The 12,416-nt window shown below is 47.0% G+C and overlaps 1 protein-coding gene across 2 annotated transcripts in view; it reads left to right on the forward strand.

The window, feature by feature from the left end:
* LOC138471886 (uncharacterized) overlaps window positions 1-12,416 on the forward strand; it is a 302,508-nt gene that overhangs the window by 252,129 nt on the left and 37,963 nt on the right. For both annotated transcript variants that reach the window (XM_069609746.1, XM_069609747.1), the window contains one exon: window positions 4,189-4,457. In XM_069609746.1, the coding sequence (XP_069465847.1) occupies window positions 4,189-4,457 (269 nt within the window). The remainder of the gene's footprint in view (window positions 1-4,188; window positions 4,458-12,416) is intronic.

Genomic DNA, 12,416 nt, shown 5'->3' on the forward strand with positions numbered 1-12,416 from the left:
TCCAGGCTCCATCTAGGGACCCAACTCAGGCCTTTGAGGAGGAAGATCTCTGTGATATGTGGTGGTTTTCCGACCCTAACAATAGTAACTTCTCGTATTTCTCCCATGTATATGATTCCTACTCTCCAATAGATCTCATAATGGCACTTCATTAGTCAGTGGAGGCTACAATTATTTTATTGTAGTTGTAATTGTTGCTTTGTAACACGCTTAATGTCATTGAGTGGTTTCTAAGCGTGGGTTCAGGATTCAAACCTGTATTGCGCTGCGTTGCCTTGCTTCCAAGACAAATGCGTTGCCCCTAAGCTATCCTTCCTCCTCAAGGAATTGTAATGTCTTTTATATAGTGCCTTTTCCCATTTGTATGGCCTGAACCCGCTTTGTGGTAGGAACGCCCTCGGGGACCAAAGTCCAGGTATTGGAACATTTTCAGTAAAGGCTTAAAGAGCATGTGTGGATTTGGCCAAGATTGGGACTTAGGTGGGCTGGCTAGGCTCCAGTAAACAACCCAAGAAGTCAGGCATGCCATATACCATATCATATCATATCAGGCATGTAGACGGGTGCTGAGGAAAGTCACAACAGAGCGCTAGTGCAATAGAAACGATGTGTGCCCAGCTAGAGCGAAAATTGTCGTAGTTTGTCACTGTATTTTAATGGCAGAGCTGTTGATGCAAGTCTGGTGTAAGGGCGAATCCGTTACGCGTCTAGCTACACCATATTTTTCGTAGTCGAAGCTGCATTCTAAAGTGTGCGGATGGATAGCCCTGCCTGCGGCAGATGTCCACCAAAGTGATGGGTTTAAACATACCTTAAGCTCCGGTGGAACTGATTATGTTTTTGGATCACGTGCCTGTTCACAACGTTCAGCATCTGACCCAGCGGGAGTAGACATAAATCCTGGAAATTAAGCCGAAGCCTTTTCAGAGACCATGTGGCATATAAGGAAACAGGAGGCGAAGTTGATAACTTTTTCTTAAGCAGTACTATAGTAGACACCAAAGAAGTGGCTCACTGGAATGTTTTGAAGTCCACACTGAGGGGTTCATTTATTGGGAAAGTCCCCCTTTTAAAAAGCTTAAAGAGGCAGAAATTTCAAAATGCACCAAAGAGGTTAAGTATCTGGAAGGAGATCATCAGAGAAGTTGTCCCTAAAAGGTTTTCCAGATAACTGCAGTTGGTTAGATGTCTGACTAATAATGCCCTCATCGCCAGTAATGCTTAATTTGCCCTCCAGAGGGTGAAATACACTTTTTGTGAGTAGGGAGACAAGCTGAAATTCTTACTGGCGTTCAAGCCTAGGCTAGGGCAGGGTAAAGGCAAATCACATACAGCGTGCTGAAAAAGGGATTGGGCAGACTGTAAACGGAACAGTAGAAAATAGGAGCATTTGGTGAGTACACCTCACAAAGGTTCAAAGGTAATACAAGGACAGGGAAACTCTATAGGACATTCCATTTCCTTTGCTCTCACCCATAGACAAGGAAATACTAGATCACTAAATATCCAAAGAACTGACAATGTCGATTTATTTTTTAAAGTTGAATGAAACCCCTAACCGAGATGGCTTTCACCACCCTGTTTTTCATGACCTTCCATGGTTGAACTACTGCATTCCTCAGTGGACCTTTTCAATAACATTATGGCTTTATCCCATTGTAGCTGTATCCCAAATCATGGCAGAAGCCACCACAGCAGTCCTACCCAAGAATGGCACGTTTTACATTACGTGCTCTTTCTGCAGGCCAATTGGCTTTGCCAGTCACACAAAGAAAACTCCACTCTATTATTCTCACTAACAAACTGGAGAATGAAGAACAGTCATGATTGGTGCTGGGGAGACAAGGAGCAAGAAACCTTAGGAGGGTACTTAATCTGATTGATATTGTGAATATGACATAAAATGCTTGTGGTCCTGGTTTCACTCATGTGGCTGTTCCTGTATCCTGTAGCTAGTCATACTGAGATTTGAGTTTGTAGAGTTTTTCCAGAGGGCTGTGATGGTGATCTATCCGGGGCTATTTGTTGGTGTTCGGGTTAATGGCTATTTTTCAACGATATTGCCAATTACAAGCGGCACCCAGCAGGGATGATTATTATGGCCATTGGTTTTTAGGTTGTAGAGGCTCAACAATAAGGTGTCAAGGAGATACCTGCAAGTTTCAGGGTATAACATGATGGAATAAGTCATTGATGTTCTCAATGAAAGGGTCCAAAAGAACAGGGACCCCCTCTTGGTCAACAGGGGTTCTTCTTTTAATGAGGTGCTGAGTATTCCAAAGTTTAGTGAAATCCAATGTCAGGTAGTGGGTTCAAATCAAATGTCGCAAAGGTCTCCACCCAATAAAATCCCCAAATAATGTACCCAAATGTCTTCTTTTTGCAAAAAGGGCATATATCCCCTTTCAGGGTTCAGTAGGGGAGAGAGACTGTCTTGCCCACTGGCCTTCGCTGTGGGCTTACCTGGGCTGTTGGGCAGTCATGTGTTTCCGTAGTCCTCCTGACCGCTGCCTTCTGGATTTTCTTCTTGGTGTTCACTTCTGGCAGAACAACAGGAACTTCCCGCTCAGCTGAATGCAAGGTAGAGGCTTGCTGTATATTCAGGTGGGCTAGGGTGGAGTTTGCAGCACAAGTCAGGCCCTAATCTCCCTCAATCACTTTTTAGTCTCCAGGACTCTTCTCCATCCTCACTAGCAGTGTGCTTCCTCCGAGGCTTTCAGGCACAGCAATGCCATCTTGTACCTCTGCTTGCCTACACTCTCCCCCCTGGGCCCATGTAATCCTCCAGAACCTCCATATGCTCCCTATCTAAGCCGCGCTGTGATACAGATTAGCCTTTTCCTCTCTCCCCAGACGGTATCCTTTTTCTTCTTCGTGCCCTCAACATGCTCCCCTTTGATGGGATTGCTCCTGTATTAAATAATTCTCTTTCACCTCCAAGTGTTCTCCTTTCTCTTCTGCACAACAAACCTTTCCTCCTGGACCTCAACAAACCTCATTCTTCCCAAGGCACTATTGCAATCTGGTATTTTCCTCCCTCCTATTTAAGTTGACATATCTCTTCCTTCTCTCCCAACCACTAACTCTAATCTTTCCCCAAGATGGTATCACCTCCCTTCCTCTCCCGACTGATGTGTTGTTTCACATTTAACAGCACAATATCCTCCACTATGTCCTTCCAGATAAGATCTCTTTCCTGCAGAATGGTCCTCTTCTCTTTCTAGATGGTACCACAAGTGTTCCTATCCCAGCTGGTAACCCTCTTCTTATGCTCCCAAATAATCTCTTTCTCTGCCTCTAACAGGCCAGGTTAGCCTTTATCCCCAAAAACTCTCGCATCAACAGATTGGCTGTCTCCTTTCTACTCTACGGTTCTCCATCTTCATAAAACACCAAAGTATCCTCCTCCCAGGTCTCCATTGTTGCACTTTCCTCAAAAGAGATATCCAGGACAAGGGTGTCCTATGGTCTACCAGCACTCCCAAGGAATGACCGCTGACTTACTGGACTGGCTGGTGTTTAAAGACTTATTTTTCCTCATCTTGAGTTGTACTGAGAGACACCTGGGCTGTGTGTATTGGGACTGTCTGTGATGGGCCCATGAGCTTGTGGTCATGTGGGGTAGCATGTGTCTGGGGTTACTTTAAGGCCAGTCATCATTTCAGAATCTTGAATGGCTTGGGTCATGAGGCTTGTCGGCTTTCTCCACCTTTGGAGTCTTTCTAGTACTGCCTGCCATATACTGGATCCCTCTGTCTCCCTGGCATCTAAATTAAAAGCCATGTACACGTTTGGTAAGCATGTTAGATTTGCTTTGTTTGTCCTGCTTGGTATCCACTGGAGTAGACAGAATGCCGGACAGTTTCTTTGGCAACTGTACAACAGGAATATAGTTTTTATGTATCTTCTCTGGCATCGGCACAGAAGGAAATAAAGTAATCTGCAAACTTGTTGTCCGATTCAAGAGGCTGGACCTTTATTCCCTTAAATGAAACAATGCAATTTCTATGTGAAGTTATGCTAAGAGGACCTCAATCATTATGATTGTTTCTGGAACTTAAGTACAGTGGGTCTACAAGCAAATAGAAAATGTGAACTATTTACAAACTCTGCCTCTTGCACAAAAGGCACCCCTGCATTGTTCTCACTATTGTCACCAACTCTGGTGTTTCCTCATCCTTATACTAGCCAGTGATCTCCTGTTCTACAAGCAGCATGCCTTTGGAAGGGCAGTATCATCTGTGTACGCTGTCCCATCCAACGCGCCTCACTGCGGACTTGGGGAAAGTTCCAAAAGCAACAAGCCCTCCCGCAACGAGAAGCGACCGGTCGGTCTCTGTAGCCATCCTGGAGAGTCTGGGTCCGGAGTTCCTTGTGCAACAGCGTTCAAAAACTGAGAGTGAGCTACTCAGGGGACCTCTGCGGGGGAAACAAGAAAAAGGACAGAAGTGGAAAAAGTGAGTAAAAAGCAATGCACAACTCGGTAAGTAAACATATGAAAGTGGCTGCTGATCTTTACTGCCAAAAGAAATACATTTTGAATCTTTAGAATTAATAGATGCTATGGGTACCACCGGGTCAAGAAGTTGCAGCAGTGATAATGAGAGCCTGCCTCCTGCATTCATTTTGTTGTGGTGAGTTTTGCGTGTACAGCAGCGTCTGAGATGAGGGAGGACACAGGTTAGGGAGAGCACCCGGGAGTGTACTGTTGAGAGGGGAGGAAGAGGTGTCACAGTCCCCCCCCACCTCTGCTTACACCTTAGAAAGAGGGGCGCCTATGGGGAGGAGGTGGGAATGAAAACTGATAGAAAGTGAGTAAACAATGGCTACGAAAGTAGGAAGAATGCTAAGATGATCCCAACCCTACTTCTATGTTGGGACCCTTTTCATTCCTCATCGTTGTCCTCCATCATAGTCCTCCATCATAGTCCCTAATCTTAGTTCTGGTCTGTTATCCTTGTCTCTCATGCTAGTACACAGTCCCTTGTCCTAGTCCTATCTGTCTTAATAGTGCTATTCTCTCATCTTAGTCCCTTGTCCAAGTCCCTTGTTCGCCTCCTAGTCCCACATCTTAGTCCCTGGCCGCAGTCTCTCCTACTTGTTTCACATTTCTTTCTTTCTTTATGTAAATTAATGGGGAGGTAATGCATTCATTGCACTATAATGCTTATAAAATGTTTTATATTGATTTACAGAGCGGAGGACCAGTGTCCTTAACAATGGGTTGTCGCGCCTTGAAACACTTGTGTATAGGCGCGTTACAAATACCATATCATATCATATCATATCAGAGGATGAGGATTTAAGACCAGGTGATGCAGGGGAGGTAGAAGCATCAACCAGGGACAAGGACTGTAATGCATGCTATAGGAATGGGATAGTGGAAGAAGTGTTAAGTTAAGGATGATGGGGTGAGGTATAAGTGCTGTGGGGGCAGAGGAGAACAGGGAGATGTGGCGTCATAGACTGCTATGAAAGTGGTTCTTCAGAAAGGAGGAGAGCTAGAAGGTTGGATTTAAATAATGAAGAGTCAGAGTGGTGCAGAGAGGGAGAGAAAGATCATTGCATAGCAATAGAGCAAGGAGAGGGAGAGTGCAGAAAAGAGAGGGAGCGCGAGGAGCACAATAGGTGGCAAGGAGGGTAGCGGAGGATTATTGTATGGAGCAAGGGGGAGAGTAGGGAGTGAGAGGGGCCAATAGGTAGGGTGGGTGGGGCAAGTCCATGTATAGTTTTGAAGACGATAGAAATGAGGCTATACTTTGCCCTCTGTCTCATAGATAACCAGCCTAATGACAATGGGCTTGGGAGGTGGAAGTGAAACGGGGAAGGTTGAAAAGTGTACGGACAGCAAAGTTGAGGACTTTGTTGAGGGGTCAAATTTCAAAAAGCATAGTTAGGAAGACCATAGAGAAGACTGGCACAGTAGTCAGATGGAGAGAGTACTAAAGAGGATATTAGGTGCTTAGCAGTGTTGAAGAGGAGAAAATGCCTTATTTTTCTGATGTTGAGGAGATTAAGTATGGCCGCAGTGGCAGATTTAGAGATCTAGAGCAAGAAGTTGTGAGATGGGGCAAAACCAAAAACAAGGTCTGAGCAGAAGCAGAGTAGAGAAGGTGGTCAGGAGAGAAAAATAGAAGAGGGGAGAGATAGAGATATCCTGTTTGAATGGGAAGTAGAAAACAACAGTCTAAGTGGAGATCGGCTAGTAGCATTTGATGGCAGAGAAACAGTTAGATATTCTTTCACTTTTTCTCCTTATCTGATGAGCTACGGTCAAAAATGTAATTGGCAAAGAGTTGATAGGAAAAGCCATAGTAGGACATCAATGTGCCAAGATAAGAGGTATAGAGAGTGAAGAGGAATGAACCCAAGATTGACCCTTGGGGAACACCAACAGTAAGGGGGTGAGTGGGGATGAAAGGCTGTTCCAGGGCACCTGTAAGTGTCTGGGAGTGAGACATGAAGCAAACCAAGCAAGGGCCTTGTCCCTGATAGCTGGGAGAGATAGCGTTGAGAGATGGTCAGAATGATGGATGGTATCGAAGGCAGCAGAGAGGTTGAGAAGAATACGAATAGATGAGTGGTTAGCATGACTAGCAGAGAGATGTAGTTTCTGACATTGAGGAGATTGGAAGCCAGATTTAAGAGGATACCAGAGGTGGTTTGTGTCAAGGATCTCAGTGAGTCTGTTGAAAACAACATGGTCTGGGATTTTGCAATAGTGAGGTAGAAGGGAGATGGATGAAAGTTGGCAGGACAGTTAGGATCTAGGTCAGGTTTCTTATGAATAGGGATGACAGTAGCCCACTTGTAGGATGATGGAAAAGTGGCACTGTCAAGAGAGGAGATGAAGAGGGAAGTAAGATATGGAGCAGCACTGGGAGCTATGTGTTTCACTATGTGCAGGCATATAAAGGAAGACATTGCCACAGGAGAGGAGGGTAGGTGTGGTGGAGAAAAGTGACCAGGTGATTGAAGGTAATTTGCAAGGGTATTTTGAATGTTGGACATTTCAGAAGCAAAATAGAGAGCAAAATCATTAGCAGAAAGAAGAGAGATCTAGGAGGGTTTTTGAGGTGAGGGAATTGAGTTGTGAGATTTTGTTGGGTGCCTAGGTTTAGAGGATTGAGACAAAATTAGAGAGAAATAGAAGTAACGTTTGGCAGAGTTGAAAGAGAGGGGTAGTTTTGAAGAGCCGTCAGGTAGAGTTGGGGATCCTTGGAGTGTCTAGATCTTTGCTAAGTGCAAAGGATTTTCCTGATCTTTGTTTTAGGTGGGTGGATGGTAGGTCCAAGGCTGTGGAGGGGAGGGTTTAGGAGTGAATGCAGTAAGAGGAAAGTGAGAAGAGAAGGGAGCACTAAAAGCAGTGTTTTTTTAATCAAAGATTTTATTGATTTTAAACATAAAACAACATTACACTTATCTCTCTGCAGTACCGGGTAGGGACGTGGGGAAGGAGGGGAAAGTTTGGGGTAATAGCGGAAGGGAAAGGAAGGGGTGGACAGGAGGGGAGAGGAACATATGCAAAATCTACATTTCCAGATACATGTGATAGAATGTAGAGAGAGAAAGACAATCAATCAAAAAACAGAAAAAAACAAACATTCCAAAAAAATTAAACTCAACTTCCGGACCATGGTCCGACAGACCGTCAACTTGACAACAGATGATCACTTGGCATAGGATATTCTCGGCAGAGGCATCTCCCCCCCTCTCCCGGGGCAACTCTCAGTCCCAGAGGCTGTGGAGCCAATCTTGTCCTTTAGCTAGCCTCTTCCCATCTTCTCCATATTTTGTCCGCTTTCTGCGGGCAACCTCTCACCGCGTACACTCTATGTTCCATTATAGCGCATATGTCCACATCCGTGACCCACTGTTCAAAGCTTGGCATACGTTCCGATCCCCACAGTTGCGCAATATTACGCCTGAGAACTGCTACCGCAGTCGACCAGAGCAACTTCTCATAACGGGAAAAGTCAGTGTCACTGGAGATCCCCAGGAGAAAGAGTTTTTGGCATCTATGTATCTCTTTACCTATAATGCTAGACAGTTTATCACAGCATCTCTGCCAGAGCCGTTGTATCCTACTACATTCCCACAAAATATGGAAAAAGGTACCTTCTTCACTTTTGCAGCACAGGCATCGTGCGTCCGAGGATTTGCCCCAGCGGAAGAGAGCCACTCTTGGGTAATAGGTGCAGTGCAGGATCTTCAGTTGGACCAGTCTAAGTCTGGAGGAAATGGTCGTTTCTCGCGGGTACATCAGGGCCTCCACCCAGTCCTCCGGTTGAAGGGGACCCACATCCCGTTCCCACTTTGCCTTCAGGCTGGTTAGTTCCGGTGTCGCGAAGGATGTTATCACATTGTACATGGTAGAGGTGACTTTCCGGTCCACCCAGTCCAAAACTATGTTTCTCTCCGAGCTTTCCGGCATGTCTCGTGTTATGAGTCTGTGGGTCATCCAAGCGTGTTTCAGCTGCATATAGTGGTACCTCTCTGTGTCTGGGAGGGAGAACTTTTCATGCAATGTCTCGAATGGTACCAGGTTGTCCTCGTGAACCACATCTCCTATACTGGCGATTCCTCGCTGGGCCCACTCAGGCCATCTGGGCAGCTTTCTTATTTCGGGAAGGTTGCAGTTGTTCCATAGGGGTTGTGCCAGCGTTAGCTTCCCGCCCCTTCCCAGGTACTGATGTGTATCTTTCCATATTCTCACTATATGCGTTGTCATATCCGTGTGTGATGTGCGGTTCCGGCCTCCATTCAGATGCTCTAGAGGTGTGGTTGTGGCATTAGAGATAAGACCTTTGATATGTGGGAGGCTTCTGTTTTCGTGGAGCATATCATTTACTACCGCCATCTGGCTGGCCCAGTAATATGACTGTATCCTGGGCAGTCCAATGCCTCCTTCCCAGATAGACCTTTGGAGCGTGGCGAGAGCAATTCGTGGGTGTCCTCCCCCCCATAGCAGCTTCCGAAGGGTGCACTCTATTTTGTGAAATTCTCACTGGTGAATGTATAATGGTGCATTTTGCAGGATATATAAGAATTTAGGAAGGGCAATCATTTTGAACAGGCCCGCTCTGCCCATCAGCGTTAATGGCAAGGAGATTCAATGGCGAGTATCTTCTGCAAATCTTGTCATGAGGGGGGAGAGATTCAGGGTTGTGTATTCAGTCAACTGCTTCGTGATACCTATCCCCAGATACTTAAACTGTTCTCTTTCGATCTGGTAAGGGCCAGATGTCAAGTTTGCCGACGAGGTGTCCCCTAGCGGGAAGAGGATGGATTTGGACCAGTTCACCCGCAATCCGCTGAATGCCTCGTATTGCTCTAACAGGTGCATGACTCTGGGACAGGCATTGCTTGGGTCTTTCAGATATATGAGAAGGTAGTCTGCATATAGAGATGTTCTGTCTTCCCAGGTCTCGGACCAACGGAAGACTTCCCAGGTTGGCGTGTTTCGCAAGAGGATTGCCTGTAGTTCGATGGCAATAGCAAAAATCATGGCCGACAACGGGCAGCCCTGTCTCGTGCCCCTCCCCAGATTGAAGAGGTCCGAACGCCAGCCATTAACTCTGGTCCTGGCCACCGGGGGTTCGTACAACAGGCGCACCCACTTCATAAAGTTCTCACCGAAACCCATGCGTTGCATTATGATCCAGATGGCCTCCCATCTCACCGAGTCGAAGGTCTTCTCGAAGTCAATTGCTAGCAGGGCTAGCGGGCCCTGTATGCTGTTGGCCCTTTCCAGGGCCGAATATAGCCTGTGGAGGTTCATACGTGTTGATCTCTGGGGCATGAAGCCGCACTGGTCCAGATGTATCAGGGTGGGAATCACCTGTTGCAGGCGGTCGGCAAGTAGTTTCGCCAGAATTTTAGTTTCGCTATTGATGAGTGAGATGAGCTTATATGAGCTGCATCTTTCCTGGGGCTTGTCCGGCTTGGGTATCACTATTATTGTTGCTTCTCGCAGATCTGGTGGAAGAATGCCCTCTTCTAGCGCGTGCTGGTACATTTGGAGAAGTTGGGGGGCCACCACATTGGTCCCCACCTTTCGCCATAGCTCATCCGGGAAGCCGTTAGGTCCTGGGGATTTACCGGATCGGAGGCTCGACATGGCACTTAGGATCTCCTCTTCTGTGATCTCCCTCTCCAGCAGTTGCAGTTGCGTTTCCGTTACGGTGGGGATGTTAATTTGTTCCATGATCGTGACGTCCATCTGTGTCGTGGGCTTTCTGTACAGCTCAGCATAATAATCCGCGAAGCCTTGACTTATTTCCTGATCGGTCACTCCTGGTTTCGGTCCTCCTGTCTCGAGCCTTCGGACATGGCTGCGTCCCTGTTCCATCCTTTCCAGCCAAGCCAGCATCTTGCCCGCCTTGTCCCCTGTTTCATAAATTCTCGCCCGCATTGCAGTATGCGCTTGTTTTGCATTGTCCATCGCTATGTTTTGCAGCTTTGTCTGTGCCAGTAGCAACGATCGATTCGAGGCCGGTGTGTCCTCAATTATGTGCCTCTCCTCTGCTCGCTTGACCTGTTGTTCGGCCTCAAGAGTCTTGCTCCAGTGCTGTCTTTTTTTCACGGTTGTCCACGATATCAGTTTGCCTCTTAACACCGTCTTGTAGGCCTCCCACAGTGTTCCTGGGTTCATTGCCGTCTGTGAGTTGAGCTCGAAGTATGTACTGTCATCTCCTGCAGCTTGTCCACAAGCGCAGGGTCACCCAGGTAATAGCTATTTAGGCGCCAGCTCGGCGGTGGAATCCGCCTGGATGTTATGAGTGTCAGTTCTAATGGGGAGTGGTCAGAGATGCCCCGGGGGGGAATATCTATTTCTTGAGCCCTATGTAAATCAGTTGCTGGGATGAAGAAATAATCTAGCCTGGAGAGCGAGGCATGTGTCCCTGAGTGGAAAGAGTATGCTCTCGTGTCCTGGTGGAGTTCTCTCCACACGTCACATAGGCCTAGTGCGTTGGCAAACGTGGCAAGTCTGGTGGGAACATTGGGGTTTCTATTCCTCAAGTGTGATCTATCAAGGGTTACGTTCATGACTTCATTAAAGTCACCTCCCAGGATCATGAGGTTGGATGTGTCGTTTGCGATTAACGGGGCAATGTCGGTAAGCAGCGGCTCAAGCAGGGTAGGGGGTGCGTAGGTCGCTATCAGAGCGATGGAGTGATCCCATAGCTTGCCTGCCGCGTAGATATATCTGCCGCCTGTGTCATGGGTCACCGACGTGAGGTGGAAGGGAAGGTTTTTGTGTACCAGGATCATGACCCCTCTTGAGCCTATCGCGAAACCTGAGTGAAGTGCCAGCTTGTAGTTTGTACGTCTGAATAGGGTACAGTCAGTGCCTGCAAGATGGGTCTCAGACAGGAACACTATGTCAGCCCCCCGCCTGTTGAGGAATTGCCGCACCAGCCGACGCTTGACTGCGCTGCCCAGCCCATTAACATTCCAAGTCATGAGCCTCAGTGTTCTGAGAGCGTCGTTACTACCACTATGTGATGCCATGGGTGCTCGTGATGGTCACTGCCTGTGTTGCCGCTGACGGTGTTATACACCAGCTGCAGATACGCCCACAGGTGAACACTGTCTTATCTAGCCTTATCATCCTATGCGTTTGACGGGTCCTGTCTGTAACTAAACCTAACAAATCCCCAACCCCCCTCCCCATACTCCTCCCAACCAGAAGCTAGAAAAGGAGTGACCAGCTCGGTAAGAGGCAATCGAAGCAGAGAGTGTGACCTGGAAGTTGAGGTGAGAAAGAGTCAGGAGGAGAGATGAGTGGTCGACCCTATCAAAGGCAGCAGACACATCATGAAAGGTAGGGGAAAGTGATGAGCATCAGTGTGGAAGTTAGAAACATCGGTTGTGCTGCTTTGATGGAGTGATGGCTCCAGAACCTAGGCTGGAGGAGTTTGGAAAATCCATGTGTTTCAGGTATATGGAGATGTGGTTGTAAGATATTAGAATAGTGAAGGCGAAGGAAACGGGTTGGTAATTAACCCACCATCTTCAATTTCAACTTGACACCTCCCTCTCCGACCACTCACTCTTCATCCTCCAACAACCAGAAACTAGCCAACCTACCTTTGTGGCAATTCACCAGATCTAATCTTTCTCTCATCCACTCTTCAGTCTTCACCTCCCTCCACTTATCCATCCCACTCAGACCACTCCCTCTTGCACTTTTCTTTCTTTGTCTCTCCTGCACTTTGCTCCTCCATTCATTCCTCACCAAGTTCAAATTCCGACCTGACTCCAGGATTCCCTATGTACTCTCTTTGCTACTTGTTAATTCTTTTGATAATGCCCTTTAGACTTCAACCTAGCACTCAGAGCCACTTTGAACATTACCAAGCTGCTTGCTCTTGCACCTCCTCTCTTTCCCATCATAAACCCTGGGTCTCTCA

This window comes from Ambystoma mexicanum, chromosome 8 (genome assembly GCF_040938575.1).
Source record: "Ambystoma mexicanum isolate Mex_15411 chromosome 8, UKY_AmexF1_1, whole genome shotgun sequence".
NCBI lineage: Eukaryota > Metazoa > Chordata > Amphibia > Caudata > Ambystomatidae > Ambystoma > Ambystoma mexicanum.